The sequence below is a fragment of the Callorhinus ursinus genome, unplaced genomic scaffold (genome assembly GCF_003265705.2).
Source record: "Callorhinus ursinus isolate GAN/ISIS: 27379988/994484 unplaced genomic scaffold, GSC_fseal_2.0 scaffold59, whole genome shotgun sequence".
NCBI classification, from domain to species: domain Eukaryota; kingdom Metazoa; phylum Chordata; class Mammalia; order Carnivora; family Otariidae; genus Callorhinus; species Callorhinus ursinus.
In genome coordinates this window covers 1,364,645-1,385,012 of record NW_027397121.1, presented here as the reverse complement: position 1 = coordinate 1,385,012, position 20,368 = coordinate 1,364,645, and the positions used below count along the sequence as shown (strand labels likewise).

General features: G+C 39.8%; 1 protein-coding gene across 1 annotated transcript in view; it reads right to left on the bottom strand.

Moving 5' to 3' along the window:
* Positions 1-496: 496 nt before the first annotated feature.
* LOC112815972 (kinesin-like protein KIF6) overlaps positions 497-20,368 on the bottom strand; it is a 182,218-nt gene continuing 162,346 nt past the window's right edge. The window contains exons 8-12 of the mRNA XM_025862293.2: positions 11,492-11,635; positions 10,467-10,553; positions 2,674-2,777; positions 2,117-2,243; positions 497-745 (exon numbers count right to left, since the gene is read on the bottom strand). Coding sequence (XP_025718078.1) covers positions 497-745; positions 2,117-2,243; positions 2,674-2,777; positions 10,467-10,553; positions 11,492-11,635 — 711 coding nt within the window. The remainder of the gene's footprint in view (positions 746-2,116; positions 2,244-2,673; positions 2,778-10,466; positions 10,554-11,491; positions 11,636-20,368) is intronic.

Sequence of the window (20,368 nt, the reverse complement as noted above, 5' to 3'; positions counted from 1 at the left end):
ACATGGTAACCGTTTCGTTCTGAAGTCTTTTTTTTTTTTTTTTAGTTGTAAGAAATTCTTAGATATTATTTCTTTAACCACTGGCTCCTCTGTGTTATCTCTCTTTCTCCTTTATAAACTTTTCTGTGTTAGATATTGGTAAAGCTAGAGCTATTCTTTATGATTCTTTTCCTTTAAACTTTCTCTTTACCCTTTCATCTTATGTTCTGGAAGAATTCCTTAGCCTTGCTCTTCCTAGCTGACTAATTTGCCCCTCTGTTTTTTCATTCTGCCCCTGAGCCATCCATTAAGTTCTTAATGGCAACAATTACATTTCTTCATTTTTCAGATTTCCTCTTGAGTCTGTCTTACAAAAATAAAGATCCTGTTGTTTCATGGATGTATTGCCATCTTTTACATCTCCAAAGATCTTAATCACTCTTCCTGTCATGTTTAGTTCTGAAGCCCTCTCCGAGCTGTAAAGGCTCTTGTTCTGGTCCTTCTCCAAGTCCCGTTTCTAGTTGTTCCCGACTGTGAGCTCATCTTTTCTAGACTCTCCGTGAGCTCGGCTTGGGCAGCCAGTCCTGGAGGAGGGGCTGAGCAGCGGTGGGTGCTTGTGCTCCTTGCTGTTTTCAGTGGGAACGGGACAGGCAGAGCTGAGGACAGCTGCTGGCTTCAGAGCTTGTCTGGTCCCTAATTTATCCTGGATGTCATCAGCTACCTGGGGCCCTTCCCTACTTCTCCATCCTAAACTCTGACGTGAACGCTGGATAGAGGAGGGAAGAAGGAGTGCACAGGGATTCGCAGGACAAACTGCTCCCACTATCAGGGCTCTACCAAACTCTCACGGGCAGTCTCCAGCCCTCTCCCGCTCCAGGGTGCCAGCACGCAGAGACGTGGCTTTTCCGGTGCCGCACCTGGTGGCTCTCGGTCAACCCCACCCTTCAAGCTGCTAGGAATTCCTTGAAGCCTCTAGTCCCTTAAGAGGTTTATGCCTCTACTGGAATTGGAGAAAACTCTGGTACTTCTCTGGTATGTTGGCCGTCTCCCTTTATGCTCTTGGATCCCATTTCTGTTTTTCCCCTCTTTGACGCTGCGTCACCGGAAACTACATCCCCCGACTCTCCTAACACCTGGTTTCTGGGCCAGTTCAGCCAGTGGGGCCGCGGGTGGAAGACCCGAAGTGGTGTGAGAGAGAAGCCTGGGCTCCCGGCCAGGATGACGCCTCTGGTAAGACCGGAGGCTCTTCGGTGGCCCCAGCACTCATCATGGGCTAGCTCCTCTGGTCAGCTCTAGTCTGAGACATTAGTTAACATAAGCTTCTACCATCCTCTCTCCAATCCCAGGAGTGTAGGGCCCCCTGCTGTTCCTGATCTCTGGGGTGCTGTGTATTTCCTACAATACCATCTCCTTACAACTGATTTACTATGTTAAACTCCTTTTGTTGGGAGGCCTAGGGTGGTTTTGTTTTCCTGGCTGAACCCTGACTTGAAGATCAAAATTCTGAAGAGACATCTCAGATTATAGATGTCATAACTGGTATAACAGAAGACGATAATTGGTAATTCCTTTCTTTGAGGGGAAGGGAGCATCAAAGGGAAGGAATACTCAACTTGGAGAAATTTCTCTGTATCTAAGCTATCCCAAGTTATTTCAAGGAGTGACAGGGAATTCTTCAAAATTCTTTTGGCAATATATTTCACTTTAATTGCATATATGCCACAAAGTGAATTTGCAAGGAAAGCCTTAGGAGCCTCTCCTATTATTAAACACAGTGTTCTAGAATTACAAAATGGTATCCTAGATGAGTGAAAGCTTTGATTATAGCAGAAACCTTGCCTAAGCCTCCTCAAGCTTTAGACCTACCTCTGGGCACAGCCATGAAATAGTTTAAAGAAAATACTTTCATCATCTCTATTATTTACCATTTTCTCTGTTGGGAGAGGACTAGGTGAAATGATACTAAACCCTTAGAAAAATCTCGTGTAGCTCTATTTCTCATTTGGAAATTGAGAATATCACTGCCTTCTAAGCCCAGCCCATTATTATCACTCCACAAATACTTTGTGAGCTGCACAGAAACAACAAGAAAGCCCACCACTATGGCTCATGATCAGAGAGAGAACGAGAGCCACACCATGCCCCCGATATGCCACATGGCTGCAGAAATAGAAGGCCCTGAAAGATGCCGCTGCTGGTAGAAAAGCCCTGAATCCCTGCTTTCATTCCCATTTCCAGTGTTTGAACAATAATATATGGGCCATCTATTTATTAAAGGAGAGAGCTACATTGGCATGGGATAAATTGGTGCTTGTAGCAAGATGCTTTTTAATACAAAGGACGTTTCTTGAATTCCTTTCAGATCTGAGATCCACAGCTTATGAGTGTTTGGTGTGTATGTTTTAAAATTGCACGGCTATTATACAAGCCCTTCTCTTCAGCTGGCATGAGAAGGATATTCCCACCCTTTATAGGCTCTGTTCTCTACTCCCTCAAAGCTGAGGCGGCAAAAACCCTGCCAGCCTTATCCAGCTTTTCGTGGAAAGCCGCCACTCTTAACTGGCGCCTAAATGCAATTTCAGACTGTCCCAGGAGACCTTCATGCTTTGAGGTGAATTTGTAACGTTAGGGCCAACAAAGAAGTTAACACAAACTTCCACTGCTAAAGACACAGAAACAAGTCTGCAGGCTTACTGAAGCAGCTCTGCGTCTGTGAGCACCTCTGTCCTCTGCTCCCCAGTGACAAGGGCCAGTTCATCCTTCAGTTCCTGGATTTCTTTTTGTAGGCGTATAATCATCTACAAATGGCAAGGCGAGAGAATAAATGTCAACTCCTCATTAAAGGAAACTTTGGGACAGAGAACATACATCTTTGAAAATTACAAACAATTTCAAGGATACAAAAAACATCCAGAGAATGATATAAAAGCCACCCCTGTGTACCTACCACCAGCCTTTGTTAAATCTTAACGTTTTGTCAAAATCATTCTAGAATTCATTTTAGCAAATAAAACAGTGCTTGTGTAACTGGAGCCCCTAATTCCTATTCCCTTTTTGTCTTTCCTGGGGTGATCACTGTACTGCATTTAATGGGGAGCATTTCCCGGCATGTTTTCATATGTTTACTCCATCTGTATGGATGTAACTATAAATAATAGATGGTATCATTTTGCATGCTTTAAACTCTATGTAAATGTTACCATGCTGCATGGAATGGTAACGTGCTTTTTTTCTTCCTCGCATTATGTTTTTGAGATTCTTTATACTGCTTCACATAGCTCTAGTTCATTAATTTGCACGGATATATACTATTTCGGTAAAGGAATATATCACAATTTATCCGTGTCTCCTGTTGATGGACATTTAGGATTTTTACCTTTGCTATCACAAACAGTGTTGCTGTGAACACTATAATTCTATGGGCACATATGTGAGTTTCGCTATAGGGTGCACTTAGAAATAAAACTGTGTGGTTGTAGAGTATGTGCATCTTCCCTTTAGTATATATTGTTAAACTGCTCTTCAGAGTAGTTGTATAAACTTACATTCTGTATCAGCAATATATATTAAGTTCCCGTTTCCCCACATTTACTTCACTACGTATGTAGTATTGACAGATGCTTTAATTTTGCCAGCCCAGACGGTGTAAAATGGTACCTCATTTAGTTCTTATCTGCATTTTCTAATTATTAAGGAGGTTGATCATCTTTGCGCATGGATATTGGCTGCTTGGGTTTCCTTTTCTGTAAATTACTTATTCATATTCTTGCTCATGTTTCAATTGAGTTGTTTTTCTCTTCCTTATTGATCAGCAGGCTTCTTTATACATGAATCCTTTGTTAGTTTTATGCAAGGTACATGTTTTCTCCCAACCTATGCCATGTTTTTCACTTTTTTAAAGATTTTATTTACTTATTTGTCAGAGAGAGAGAGAGAGAGAGCACAAGCAGGGGGAGCGGCAGGCAGAGGGTGAAGCAGACTCCCCGCTGAGCAAGAAGCTGGATGCTGGGCTGGATCTCAGGACCCCAAGATCATGACTTGAGCCTAAGGCAGACGCTTAACCAACTGAGCCACCCAGGCGTCCTGCTTTTTGTGGTGTTCTTTCTGTTAAGTGAAGATTTTAAATTTCAATATAATTTTATTATCAACTTCTTCCATTATGAGTTGTGTTTTTGTGTCTTCTTAAAATCTATTCTACCTAAAACCAAAGGAATATTTTCCTATATGTTCTTATAAAAGTTTTAAAACTTTGCTTTTCACATTTAGGCTTTTGTTTTGTATAAAGTATGAGAATGTATCTAATTTTATTTTTTTATATGGCTAACCATGTAAGATTTGCTATTATAATTCTGTTATATAACATGTTTCTACATATAAATGTGTCTTTTTCTGGGCTCTTAGTTAAAAACATTTATGTACTTGACTATATGTGCAGCAATACTATGCTATTTTAATTATTATATCTTATGAAATTTTGACACTTAGATAGAATAAGCCCTTTTCACTTTATTCTTTTCCAAAATAGATATGGCTATTCTCGGTCATTTGTTCTCTTGTATAAGTTTGAGACACAGCTTGTAAAATTCCACCAAAGGTCCTTCTCAATTTTCAACTGGAAGTAAATTTGATTAAAAGGGTAATCTGGGGGGCACCTAGGTGGCTCAGTTGTTTAACTGTCTGCCTATGGCTCAGGTGATGATCCGGGGACCCTGGGATGGAGCCCCGCATCGGACTTCCTGCTCAGCGGTGAGTCTACTTCTCCCTTTTCCTCTGCCTGTCCCTCCCCCTGCTTGTGCTCTCTCCTTGTCAAATAAATAAATAAAATCTTTTTTAAAAAAGGGTCATTTGGTAAGACATATCAAATTAGTGATGTTGAATCATCTCATCCATGAACATAGCATGGCTTTCCACTGATTCCTTTCAATAAAGATTTATCATGTTCTCTATAAATATATGTTTAATTAGATTTTTTCCTAGAATGTTAAAAGTTTTTATTGCTATTATTAATGAAATTTTTGTAAAATTACATTTTCTAATTGTTAGCTTTTGATTTATAGGAAGGCAATTAATTTTTATGTATGGATTATGTACCAAATAATTTTCTGAACATTGTTTTGGTTCTGTTTATCATAAATATTTTTAGATGTTCTATATAAGCAATCAAATTGTTTGCAAGTAATGACAGATGTTTCCTTCTTTTCAAATCCTCATACCTTTTTTTTTTTTAATTGTCTCTGTCCTAGCTAGGACTTCCAAGTATAATGCTTCAGACACTGATTCTTATCTTACTCCTTCTAACATTTCACCTTCAAAATGTTTGCTGTAGTTTTTGGTTGATACCCTTAATCACGTTAAGGCTGTTCACTGATATTCACAGTTTGATGAGTCTTTTCAAACTATGGGTGAATGTTTAATGTTAAAAATACTTTTTCTGCATCTAGTGATGTGATCATATAATTTTTCTCTTTTCAACTGTGAATGTGACGAATCACCTTGATTCAAGTGATTTTTTTTTTTAGTATGAACTACTTCAGATATACAAAAAGATATAAAGGATATCTTGTGAACCCACTACTTAACTTAAGTGAACATCAATATACCTACTATGTAGCTTAAGAAATAAAACCTTACAGATGCTTTTGAAGGCCTGAACCTCTGTATAGCCTTCTCTAAATGAATCCCCCATTACCATTACCTGAAATTTGGTGTTTATTTTTCCCATGGCTCTTTTTTCTTTTACTATATACACTAACATGTTTTCTAATGATACATTATCTTTCAATTCCCAAAATAAACCCAACTAGCTCATGATACCACATATTGTATTAATAATCATAATGCAAAGTTCCTAAAACAAGAATTGGCAGACTGAATTCAATTTATATTCTTCCTTCAATATTTGGTAAACTTAAAAAAAAACATGGGAGTCTGCTCCATCCTTCCTTCCTTCCTGTCTTCTTTCTCTCCCTCTCTCTTCCCCTTCCTCCCCCCTTCCCCCGTTCCTTCTTTCCTCTTTCTCTTTTTCTTTCTCTCCCTTTGGTAGCTTTGTTATTATTGAGTCTATTAGTCATAGATATATTCATGTTTTTAAAAATTCTTCTTAAAAAATAAAATAATAAATTCTTCTTGCATTAGCTTCAGTGGTATGTTTTTATAGGAAATTGTCCATTTTGTTTTTAAATTTACTGCCATAAAGTCTTTCAAAATACTTTATTATTATTTTAAGCTCTCTACTGTACCTATAGTTAAGGCCTCTTTTCATTCCAAATACTGTGTGGATTTCTGCCTTCTTTATTCTTTTCTTCATTAATTTTTCGAGATTTGCTCATTTTATTAATAGATTAAAAATCAACTTCAGGGGCGCCTGGGTGGCTCAGACGGTTAAGCGTCTGCCTTCGGCTCAGGTCATGATCCCAGGGTCCTGGGATCGAGTCCCGCATTGGGCTCCCAGCTCCTTGGGAGCCTGCTTCTCTCTCTGCTTCTCTCTCTCTGTCTCTGTCTCTCTGTCTCTCATGAATAAATAAATAAAATCTTTAAAAAAAAAATCAACTTCAGGTTTGGTTACTCCTCTCCACTGTATCTTTGCTTTGGGTTTTCGCTCATTTTTACACTTTTTAATTTCTGTCTTTCTACTCTTTTGGATTTATTTTATTGCTCCTTTATCTAACTTCTTGGCTTGGAGTCTACCAGACCAAGGGAGTTTGCAAATTTGAACTTCAAACTCATTGGAAGCAGAGCCTTATGATTTCAAATTTCCAGAGAAACCACCTTTTGCTCCACCTGAAGTTCAGGTTAAGGCACATAAGCTTCCCTAGCATCTTCCTGTGCCAGTGGGCAGATTTTTTCCTTTCTGGTTCACCCTTTCACTGGTTTTATGTTGGGAAGTAGAGAGGATGTCATGGGTTCATCATCCATCTTCCAAGGTTCCAGGGCTCCAACTTTGATGCCTTTCTTACAATTCCCTTCATCCCTTTACTCCAGGACAACTGCAGCTTCAGCTTGGTTTCTGGGCCCTGGAGAATCCATTACCTTATTCAACCTCAGACATATATTTCAAAAGTGCTTGTTAAATTTTATATATAGGTGGAGTTCATATTATCTCTGCCACACTGACAGGACCAGAAGTTACAAAGAATAGGATACAGAGTATTTTGAACATGTGAGTCCTCCTAGAATTTCATTTAAATGCACAGGATTGAGTGGGTTTTCGTTGTTTGCTTCTTTTCAAAAACATGCTCAGAATCATCAAGCTCTGCAGAGTGAAAATCCTTAGACAGGAACTATGTGAGTCATTCATTTGTATCTCCCCCCCCCCAAATTAATATTGATTCCATATTTTCTACTTCTGCTAAGGCTTTCAAAGTCAAATCTAACAACCAAATTAACTTCTGTCACTGAACAGAAATCTCAAAACTAAGCCAACTTTTCATGATTTTGAGATAATTACGGTCACACCTCCCATCAAATGACTGTAGAAACTTTGGAAGGAGAGCCATCCTTAGAAGACTTTTTTTTTAAAAGATTTTATTTATTTATTTATTTGAGAGAGAGTGCACAAGAGCAGGTAGGGTTAGAGGGAGAAACAGACTCCCCACTGAGTAGGGAGCCCAATGTGGAACTCCATCCTGGGACTCCAGGATCATGACCTAAGCCGAAGGCAGTTGCTTAAGCAACTGAGCCACCCAGGCACCCCTGTCCTTAGATTTTGGCCCATATGAGTCACCAAAGACTCTGGCCTCTTTACAATCCTTTTATCACCTTGTCTTACTGAGGTATTAATAATTGTAAAGAAAGCAAGTCAAAACCCTGGTGGTCCTGATCTTAGAGGGCTGGTTCCACATGTGCCATTGGATTTTGAGAGCAAGATATTGGAAATCCCATCCAAGTTGTGTTTTGGGTGGTTTTGAGGACAAATTTGCAATTGCCACCTGTGCTTCAGAAAAGCTCTGTCCATAAAGTCATGAAGAGTAATGTCAGTTTTTAGAAGCCATTATAAAAGAGACCAGGAGATAATACTTGTCAATTACCAGATTGTTCTGCACCAGGAAGATCTCAATATATATATATTTTTTAACCTACAAATCTTATTTCATTTTATTTACTATTTAGATTCAATTAGCCAACATATAGTACATCATTAGTTTCAGATGTTAAATAATTTATCAGTTACATATTACACCCAGTGCTCATCACCTCACAAATGAAACTGGATCATTTTCTTACACCATACACAAAGATAAACTCAAAATGGATTAAAGACCTCAGTGTGAGACAGGAATCCACCAAAATCCTAGAGGAGAACATAGGCAGTAATCTCTTCGACATCAGCCACAGCAACTTCTTTCAAGACATGTCTCCAAAGGCAAGGGAAACAAAAGGAAAAATGAACTATTGGGACTTCCTCAAGATAAAAAGCTTCTGCACAGCAAAGGAAATAGTCAACAGCGCTAAGAGGCAACCCATGGAATGGGAGAAGATATTTGCAAATGACATATCAGATAAAGGGGTGGTGCCCCAGATCTATAAAGAACTTAAAAACTCAACACCTAGAAAACAAATAATCCAGTCAAGAAATGGGTGAAGACATGAACAGACATTTCTCCAAAGAAGACATACAAATGGCCAACAGACACATGAAAAAGTGCTCAGTGTCACTTGGCATCAGGGAAATATAAATGAAAACCACAATGAGATACCACTTCACACCAGTCAGAATGGCTAAAATTAACAGGGAAGACCTCAATATTTGTTCAATTAACAGCTGTCAGCTTTGATTCAGGTTTCTCTCTTTACATTTCTTGCAGCCCTACATCAAACACATGACAATGTTCACCTTTTTTTCACATTCCTCAAGTACCCTCAAAGTTTCTCTAGCCAAATTTAAAGAAAAAAAACTCTCCAGCATTTAATATGTTCATTTTCCTTCAATTACGCACTAATTTTTGTCTTCAGGCTAACAACTCATGGCTGTCTTTCTCAGGCTGCTCTGTGATGCTACAGGGCTGCTTGCTGGCGAGGCAGGGATGGCAGAAGAATTCATCCTATGAGTTCCCTTTCACTTGACTCATGCCTTAGAGTTCTGACTCCTTCTTCCAGCAGTGTGACCAGGGCCTGTGCTGCAAAGAGGCCCTGCCTCACCCACTTGGTTTCTCAAGAAGAGATTTCCTTCTGGGCTGCTCAAGCTCCTGAGGTGAGCAGGGTAAAACAAATAACCCCATTATTCTTTTAACCTTGTCTCTATACTTCAGCGCAATGATTTCAGGGAGACAGGACAAACAATCAGAAGGAAATAATTAGTATGGGTAACAGTGAATTTGAGAAGGTTATGATTATTATTATTATTTTGGAATTTGAGGAATATATAAATGAAGCAGTGTCGGTGAGATTTCACACCCTTTTTTATAATGCATACTGCTAAGCTTACACTAGCTTATGTTCTAGAGAAAATTTTAAAAGCTGAGTGATTTGAAAAGTAATATAATCTTAATTTGGGAACGTAAAAAATTGAAATATTTTATTTCTACATTTTCAATGTTGGCATAAGTTGATTCCATGTTGTATTTCATTTAAGAAGACTAACAAAATAGAGAGAAAACATCTGCATTTAAAATGAGGATCTGAGTCATGGAACTTGCAAATATTTTTGCTTTAAAAAAGCATTCTGATAAAGCAGGATTCATTGTTATAAAACTAGAAGTTTGGCTATTTTTCCATGGACCCAACCAATGATTAATTTTTTTAAAGATTTATGTATTTATTTTGCGAGAGCTAGAGAAAGCAAGGGAGCAGGAGAAGGGGCAGAGGGAGAGGGAGACAGAGAATCTTAAGCAGACTCCTCACTGAGCACGGAGCCCAACACGGGGCTCAATCCCACGACCCTGAGGTCATGACCTGAGCTGAAATCAAGAGTTGGATGGTTAACTGACTGAGCCACCCAGGTGCCCCAATCATTAATTTTTTTGTCTCTACAATAAGTAATAGGACAGTTGTGTAAAATACAGTTCTACTTAATAACCATTAAAACTTCTTTTTCTCTGTTAGCTTTTATAGAAGATGGTCTATTATTATTATCTCTAGAAACTTAACCTGATGTTTTCTGAAAGGCTACTACCTTCATGTAAATATAACTGGCCACGACTGTGTCGCACACATTCTCAGGACTCATTTCATTATCCTAGGAGTGGACTGATGGGACTGCAGGCGGCAGGTCCTTGCATCAGACCATCTGCACCTGAATCCTGGCTCTGCCACTTGTGGAGGCTGTGACTCTCAACAGGTTAGTTAACATTTCTGTGCCTCAGTTTTGTCATCTGTAAAGCGGGAATGGAGATTACATCTACTCATAAGCGTGTTGTGAGAATTTAACAAATTGATATGTTTCCAATACTTAGAACACTACCTGGTATGGAGGAAGTGCGCCTCAAGTTTTACTAATCTTTGACCCACTTTGATTTTTCTTCCAGCCTCGTAAGTTCAAAGCTGCTTACCAATTTAGGATCGATTTCTTCATTAAGAACAGCTTCATTCTTTATGAGCGCCACTCGTTGTGCAAATCTACAGGTAGATATCGACTCCTATAAAGCAAAATAACTCCTTAAAATGTTATGGCTTAGAGAGATAAACCTTAATTTTTGTTCACAGAAGAAAGAAGCACATCTAAAGAGTGATGTGTATAAAACACAATGAAGGAACATACCTCCAAATTAGGAAGCTTTGTTCCAGAACATCAGTTTTATTAAAATTTTATTTTGGCCTAATAAAATGGTCCATGCCAAACGTGGGAGATCATGAGGTCCTACGTGGTGACTGTATGTAGTTTTCAACTACTGATCTATGAAACCAGAGCCACATACATGTATGTCATAATCATAGCAGATAGTATTATAATCCACAATCCTGAATGACTACAAAATAAACATTTGTAACAGGCCAGAAAGAGGCTTTGCGAGACATCTTAGAATGCACTTAGGGATTGGCCTCGTTTTGGAAGACACCCTGCCACTTTTTGTTTTCCTCTTCTGGAGAAAGTCTGGATCCCAAGCATTAAACTGTGATGCATAAAACATGAAGCTGAGTCTAAAGCAACCCAGGAAAGCCAGTCAGTAGCCAGCCCTTGACAAAGCATCCTGTGCGCTTCACTCAGTGACAGGTCTAGGGACACATCCTACAGATGCCTCCAAGGTATCTTAGTAATTAGGAGCTAAACAGAACAAAGCTAATGGGTCTCCTCTCTCATGTCCTCTGGCCAAGATAACTAACCCAGCAGCAGGCTTTCCAAAATTTGTGTCTGAGCCTTCTTCCCACCATCCTGGGCTGTGTGAAGTCCATTCTCAAATGGGGGTAATTATAATGCTGGCAAACCAGCCAAAGCTGCGAACTCTGTAGGGTGTTTACATCTCAAAGCATACCCCAACCCAGCTGAAAAGATGGAAACCCACCCAGGACCCTCAACACCATCTCATAAACTAGCAACAGAAACTCAGACTGAGATCTCCAGAAAGAACCAACATACGTCGATATTCCTTTTCTCTAAAGAGAGTGTTGCGATCATGGTCGTCATGCAGTTCCCTCCCAAACTGTCTCTTAGGACACTGGTCATCATGGAGTTCCTGTAGGGAATGTGTGCACGGTGTTTTTCGGAAAGAGCAATGATCACCTGTGGCGTGGTAGAAAAATAATGGTATTAGGTTAGCAGACAATGCACATCTGGAGCTCAGCTAAGCTGCAACTGCAGTGAAAATTCAAACAGAAATCATAACTGAATGCAGGGTGACATCTAAAACTTGGGCTCAAAATAAATATCTTAACATGATTTGGTACTATAATGGTAGAGATGGAGGGAAGTAAACTTAGCAAAAACATACCACCATGAACGCTGTAATTTTTGGACAGATGATATAACTTGGCATAGAATAGGATACATTATTATCCTGTCTTCAGCCATTGGAAAATTCATGTAAAATTCAAGAGGAAATCATGCCAGAGTTTTAAAATCTTACCAAAATTGATCTCTATGACCCATCTTCAAGGCAGAAGAGGCAGAGCAGTAAATGAGAACTATGAGAGACAGCAGGGGTTAGTGTGGAGACCCAAGAATCTGGTACCACATTGTCCAGGTCCAAATTCTAGCCTTACTAGGACATGTCACTCAACATCTCTGCCTCAGTGTCCTCAATCGTAAAACAGAGAAAAGATAACATCTACCTCGTAGGAAGTTGGGATGACTGAGAGTTAAAATGCACAAATTACTTTGAGAAGTAGCTAGCTCAGTGCTGTATACATGTTTGCTACCATTCTAAGTGAAGGGGCAAGTTTATGTTGGTTCAACTAAGGCTTGCTCATCTTACTTTTCACTTAATAGGAAGGTACTAGCTGGATGAAAGGCTGCTGTGGAGTTGTCCCCAAAGGGATCCACCAGGGGTTCACGGTTTTCCTAGGAAGATGAACCCAGTGCTAGGATGTCCATCCCAAGTATGAGGAATAAGACACCCACAGATGTGATTTCAGAGGCATCACAAGGACCCGACTTTTGAAAATACCTCTAATAACACCTACCATTGTTCTAACCTTCCCTCCCTTCAGGTGTGTAATCCCTACCATCAGAACTTCTTCTACTCCCTTGGTTTATAAAACAAGGTTGTTTTCAAAGGCTGTTTGGGGCAAAACACACACTACCACTGGTCCTGCTTCAAATTCATGACCACAGATTTAATTATAAACCAGATATCCTGTGATAATTTCTCTCAAAAATTACTTCTCCACTCACTCCACTCCAGGAATGAGGCTTTCACATCTTATCCTTTTGTTTCAGACCTCCACCCAGCCTCTTCTCCCTGCTTTTAGTCTTAGCTGATGGCCACACACCCTTCCATTAGATGTGAGCAGCCTGACCAGAACCATCTCCTGTCCTATCACTAAATGCCCCCCACACTCTGCCCTTCCTGTGTCACCAAACTGCTCCTTCTAAGGCCACCCCTCATTCTCTCCTTCTCCTCTCACTTACCTTACTCCTAAAATTATCCCTTTTCTTCTGCATCAATTTCTCTCTCTCACTTGGATCATCCCCACCCTGCCTGCCCACTAGTCTAAAAACTAGGATGGCTCTTGCCAAGGCTCAGCAACCCCTGTTGTACCCAAAGCATTTATTGCCATCTTCTTAGACTTTTGAGTTGAGTAAGTATTCAACCCAGGTACTCACTGTCTCCTTTTGGAAACACTTTATTCATTGGTAACCAGGATACCACATTTCCCTGGTTTTCATCTTTCCTCAAACACTAGTTAATGAATGCTTCCTTTCCTTCTTCCTAAATTATAAACATTGGAGTGCCCCAGGGCTCAGTCCTTGATCCTCCTCTCTTTCTTACCTGCACTCTCTCTGTGGAATCTCATCCAATTCCCTGGCATTAAATACATAGATATCCTGACATCTCCTCAACTGATATCATCAGCTTCCACCTGTTCCCTGAGCTGCTATCTCTGTGGAAACCCTAAATCTCCACTTGGATGTCTATTCTTGACCTTCTCACCCCTCTCCCCACAAATCTGATTCTTTTCCAGTCTTTACCTATCATTATTGATGGCACCACCATCCACCTAGTGGCTCTGGCCAAAACCCTGGGCATCATCCTTATTTCCCCTCATTGGCAACATCTAATCCATCAGCGATTTCTATTAGTTTTACCTAAAAGACATGCCCAGAATTGGACCACTTTTCCCACTTTTTCTGTCACCATTCCAGGTCAAGCCTCCATCATCCCTTCCTCGGACTACACAAGGCTTTGACTCAGTCCTTGTTTCTCTTTTTGCCCACCCTCCCCGCCCCCCCCTTGGTCTACTCTCCACAGAGAAATCTTCATAAAATATAAGTTACATCCCTGTTATAAGTTACAAGTCACTTCCCTGCTTAAAACCTTCCCGTAGCTTCCTGAAACGCCATACTGACCCAACTCCTGCATGATCTGGTCCCTACCTATCTGTCCTCATCTTCTGTTGTGCTTTCATAGCCCACATTTGCCTTGCTGTTGCTCCACCATACCAAGATTGTCTCCACCCCTTTGAATTTGTTGTTCTTTTTATCTAGAATGTTGCCCAGATTTTCATATAGCTTCCTGTTTCACATCATTCAAATTTTTGCTCAAATCTTGTCTCCTCACAAGGGCTTTCACTGAACACCTTGTCAAATGTAACATACCTATCTCCAGGTTTTTAATCTATTTCATTTTTCTTCCTGTTCTTATCACTATTTGACACTCTATTCATTTATTTACTTTTTTTAATTGGCTTCCTCACTTGGCTTTCAGCTTCATTAGGCCAGAGACTTTGTTTCTTTCATTCACAGTTCTACCCCACTGCCTAGAGCAGTGTCTGGTCCCCAGTCCATGGGGCAGAAACTACATCGTCTTATTACTCAGTTCTCAGGATAACCCCATTCTAGTTTCACTTACTATGAAGCAACACTTCCTAGTCTCTCTTACAACTCAACGTTCTACATGAGACCTAGCTCCATCAAAAGGACACTCTTGTGGGAGTGGGGCTGGGACGTGAGTGATGAGAGGTGGTGGCCACAAAGAGGAAGATCAGATTTATAGGAGAGTGTGGTGGTGAAGGCATCTGGTTCCTTTGAGGCAGCTGCAGGAACTTTCTGGAAGCCAGGACTTACTGTCCTGGGTGCCAAGGGAGGATAATGGTAATATTTCACAGAGCAGTTCAGTGGTGTGGTTAGATGTGTCTCTTGTTTGCTGTGCTCTGGGCTGGGTAGTATCCAAGCCCAGTTTTCTAACTTTTCTTGAGGTTCTTTATGTTTAATAAACTCTATGTTGCTTAAATTAGCTACAGTAGGTTTTCCAGTTTATGATTAAGAAATCTGACTAATACAACATGTGTTCAACAACTTTATGTGAAAGGAATAAATAAATGAGTAGATTAATTAGCTTTACCTAGGAAGACAGCACAAGGATCAATAGTATGGAATGAGATTTGGTGGAACTGAGTTTTGATGTAATTGGAAAGGAAGTGGGGAACGTGGCAGACCCAAATCTGAGTGGCAAGGTGGTAGCAGGGGATGCTGAATAGAACTCCAGACCCTCAGAACCAAGTGGACAAATGCAATATCTCTAGCAATCAAGGCAGGCCCAAATGCCAAACACCAGACCAAATGGGTTGGTCTGACAGATGTGTGAGAGGGTGGCATTATTGTTTATGAATCATAATTAAGTATCTGACAATGTTCTAAGTACTTTGAAATTCTTGCATAAAACAAATGTCACTATTTTTTTTTCCTGCTCCAGGAAACAATCTCTTCTATTCAACAGCTTTATGACAACTTAGATGACATAAAGGAGAATATGCTTATTAAACTTCATGCTGGTATTAAATTGAATGGGGTTAGTTAATTTGCTATTGGCTGCAGTAACAGAAAATGTAGCCCAAACTGGATTTAATCATAAGGGAAATTTATTGGCCTATGTAACTATAATAGGAAAGGTTTTAGGTTACACATAACCCAAAAGGTCAGTGCTGCCACCAAGGATTTAGTTTTCGCCAATATCTCTGCTCTACCTTCTATGTTGTAGAAGTCTGCCTCTCTTCATGGCCACGGGATGGCTGCCAAATATCCTTATTTATAACTGATGTCAGAAAGTTCTCTAATCATTAAACATATATCCTGAGCTTCCCTAGGGACCAACTTGGGTCATGGGCCCATGTCTGAACCAATCACTACAGCCAAGGCTCCAACTGGCTTAGACTAGTCAAGGTCTACTCCTAGAGCTGGGATGGGTTCATGGCTGCTACTCTTGCAGTGAATGTTGTAAAGGCAATTCCAATGCCCTTTCCAGAAAGGGTTCTAAAATGGTTCAAGAGAATAATTAAAATTCCAAATGCAATTATGGATTGGAAAGCATGGTCTTTAAAAATGGGGAAAATGAAAGCAGTGCATAATAAAAGAAAGAACCCAGCACTTAGAGGCAGAATCTAGCTGCCTTACTTGTGCAATTTTAGGCAGATCTCTTAAATTTATTAGTCTCTGTTTCCTCACCTGTAAAAGTGGGATTAGAATACCTGCCTATCTCACAGAAATGTTTTAAAGATGAATAGAGATTGTTTCTGGGATAGTAAAACAAAAAGCACTCCATTTGCAGGTGTATCCAGGCTATGTTCTTTAGGATGCCTCTGGACACTTGTTATAGCCATATAAAACCAGTCCTGGGCTATTTCTCTACCGGAGAGCTCCAAACAGGCATCTTCTCAGCTCTAAAGGAGCCTGGGAATATCAGAATAAGTCCAGACCCCTTGGAGAAGATACAGATCTTCAGAGTGACCCAGAAATGGCCGGTATTCTGGAAAGAGGCAAAGATGGATTATTCTTTACGGGGTTGCTTTGGGCTCTCTAAATTGGCCTGGAACCAAATGATCTGAACGGCACAGGCTAAGGAGATGGTTATACAACTTGGATTTTTAAAAAATGTTTACTCCCACTTGGGATTTCATGTATAAATACAAAAAAAAAAAATGTTCCTGAAGGCATTCTTTAAGCAACAAAGAGTAGAAACTCACATTATACTTAATAATATCTCCAAGTACCTAGAAACTATTCTTAAAATCAATCGATCAGATTACTATTCAATGAATTAAAGAGATTTTCTTTTAAAGAGCTCAGAAGCATATGGAAAATTATCCTCTGAAAATTGACAATGATTTGGAGTGGTTACAACTGGCACTGGCAACATTAGTTTTTCTCCTGAACACACACATTCAGTGGAAGCCAAGTGGAAACTGAAACTCTAAAGAAGTCCCACTTATGGTGGATAACTGGCTGAAGGCAAACCCGATTTTGATTTCTGTAGAGGCAGAGAGCAAACACTCTGTTCTCAGTGGTTTCTCACTTGATGTTTGGGCTGACAGAGACTGAGGGTGACACCAAGAGCACTCGGTGAAGCTTATGGTAAGAACAAGTATGCAGGCTCCCCTCCTTTTCTTCCATGGACTTAATTTCTAGGGCCGAAATGTACCCTGTTATTGTGGCTTAAAATGTTTTCAAGGAGACTTTTTGGAAAGAGTACTGCATACACAAGGAAAATTCCAAAACCAACAATACTCTAACAAACAGAAATTTATTTAGTTATAAGCACAATAAGGTGCATTCAACTCAGAAAGGCTATACCCTGGGAGCAGGTGTAAGGTCCACAATGATGGCCAGAAAGGCAGTGACAGTTCTGCATGGGATTTCTATAACCAACGTGGGCTAATAAGTGTAGGAGAGGTTACCAAATTTTCTATTCCCTAGGACATCTCCATCTATATATTGAAACTGAGATGGAGAGGATGTAATTAACTACATGAATTAATGAATTGCTAATACAGCATTTATCTGACCATATGTAAGGATTTATTTATATGCTTTGCTCCTTCACTGGATAACTTGATAGCACCATTTCTCAATTGTGTATTTACTCCCATTGTCTAACATAACTCATAGCACTTTGAAGACACTTAGTCACAGTTTGATGAATGAATGAGTGAAATGAATGAATGAATGAATGAATGGAGTTAAACTAAAACGTGTTACACTCCCAGTCTCGTTAACCCCATAATCAAGTCCTGCATAAAGAAAACCTGGGTATAAAAGTCCTTGAATTCCATTATTTCATTAATAGTATCTGCCCCTCGTTTTATTATTCTCCTTCCCCTGTACTCCTTGGTTCTCTCTCGTTTATCTCTTTCTATGTGAAATACCAAAATTTCTCTACTACCCACTTACTTCCTCTCTCACCACAACTCCTAGATTTACTCAACCCCATGTATCTATGTCCATATCCTGCAGTGTTCCATATTTCTGTCCCTCTTCCCTCTCATGCTAATCTTCACCTCCTTTTCTCTCCGTTACCTTATGCCATCCAGGAAGACACTTGTAGATGAGTGTAAGTAGTTAACAGCTGGAGTGATGCGTTGGATGCACATGAAACAGATAACTGACACTCAGAAAGCCAAAGGTCAATGACATGTGAGTAATACTGTGGCCCTGGCTGAATTGAACCCCCTGGACTGGAGCTAAGGGCTAATGGACTCCCAGTTGCCACTGCCTGACATGCTCTAACCCCAGCCCTGCCTGGTTCCCTCCTACTTGTTTTTTGAGTCTCTGTTTAATATCAGCCCTGAGAGAACTTTCATTCCCTTTGCCCTCCTCAGCCAAAGTCTGGTCCCCCATTACAAGCTCTCCTTACCCCTTGGCCTTTCTCTGAACAACTCACCTGGAGGACAGCCAAGTATTTAATGACTATTTATTCCATGCACATCTCCCTGCACTGGCCCCTGAGACCTTTGGTGCAAGGGCCGTTTCTACTTTGCTCAGCACTATGCTCCAGTGCCTAGCGCAGTCCTCAGCACACTACTGCTCCTTGTAAATAAATTCATTATATAGAAAATCAAATGCATAGAGCCACCAAGACTACTCACATGAGGCTGATGTTATAAGAATTTTGAAGAGAAGAGATGTGGGGAGAGGAAGAGTTTTAATGAGAAGTAGCAGCTTGCAAAGGTTGTGTAGAATGAAGAGAGAGGATTAGGGGCAGAAGGTTTTCCTTGAGTGATAACAATTGGTGGAAATTCTGATTTAACTAATGAATATAATTTCATATGAACAGATGGGCACAGTGGGGATTAAAGCTGACAGTGCTACCATCAGAAACAACTAGGTATATTTCTTTGAAATAAAGCACTTTGAATATAGTCCATTATGTTTTCATATCAGTGTTTTATAAGTGTTCTATTAAGTAAAAAGCTCTGTTAAGCAAAAGTACTATGTAATATTTGAGCAAGGAAGAGGTAGGGAAGGCTGAGTCTTGTCAGAAACACTAAAATCATCTGAACACCATGCAGGCCATTAATCTCTGGGTGCTGCCCTACTGGGGTTCATTTAGTGAGAGCCTAACTGCATGCACCTTGTTCAGATACAGCTCCCTTAGGTTTCTCTCAATCTACTTTCTCAGCCAACTTGACCATTAGAAAGCATTTAACATCAGGACAATATCAGTCTCAAAAGGGTTTATTAGGCAGTGAAAGAAAAGGGGGGGAGGTCTGTTTGTTTTTTCAAATCTTTTAGCCTCCAACACTCATTAGCAAGTCCTTCTGCCTTGCCAATATACTCTGTACTTCTCTACTCCAGTTTTTGATCATGCTTCTCTCTCTTTTTTTTTTCTTAGAATTTGGAAGCAGTTGCCATCTTTAACATTCAAGTCACAGCACTTTACTCATGGAGCTGGAAGAACTTGGGAAATCATCTAATTCAATATGCTCATTTTAGGGATGAGGATTTTTTTTTTCTGGAAAATTTATTTAGCTAAATTCAGACGAGCTTTCTTTGCACTTGGAGTCAGATTCAGAAATCAAAAATAAAGTATAAACTGGGGTAGATTGTAGTAAACCTGGGGTAGGGGTTGGCAGGGGAAGAAGCTAAAGCAAAGAGAACCTTCATAGGATCACAATCACCAGCTAGATGAAGTCACCAGAAGCTGAAAAGATATCAGTCATCTCTAAATTATGTTCCCACAACTAATCTACTAGCCTGAAAAGACAGGCCACGGGCGGCCATTTATAACTATATTCACACCCACTACAAATTTTATAATAAAAACAATTAGTTTTAACAGCCTCTATAATAAATTATTATTAATGCTGCCAAAAAGCAGTACTGAGAAAAAACAAAACAAAACAAAAAAACCAATAAGGTATAGTGAAAGAAAACATGGTCTTTGGAGCCAAGCAATTCAAGATTCAAATCCTCATCTCACCATTAGCTGGTAACCTTGGGAAGGCCTCAGGAAGACCTGAGTTTTAAAATCTTTAAGATGGGAATAACTAATACCAGCAGTATAGGGCTGTTGTAAGGTTTAAATGCAATGGTATATACAAAATGCTAGTAGCTACACCACTGTTCACAGCAGCATTATTCACAATAGCCAAAAGGATTAAGGACCCAAGCATCCATTGATGGATGAATGGATAAACAGGGCATGGCATGTGCATATAATAAAACATTACTCAGCTTTACAGAGAAATGAAATTCAAATACATGCTACAACATGGATGGACTTTGAAGACATTATGCTAAGTGACATACACCAGACTGAAAAGGACAAATATTGTATGATTCTTTGTATTTGAATATCTAGAACAGGCAAGTTCATAGAGACAGAAAGTAGAATAGAGATCACCAGGTACTGGGAGCATAAGGAAATGGAAAATTATTGTTTAATGAGTACAGAGCTTCTGTTTGGGGTCATGAAAAAGTTCTGGAAATAGATGGAAGTGATGGTTACACAACACTGTGAACTTAATGACACAGAATTGTACACTTAAAAATGATTAAAATGATGAAGTTTAACTTAATGAC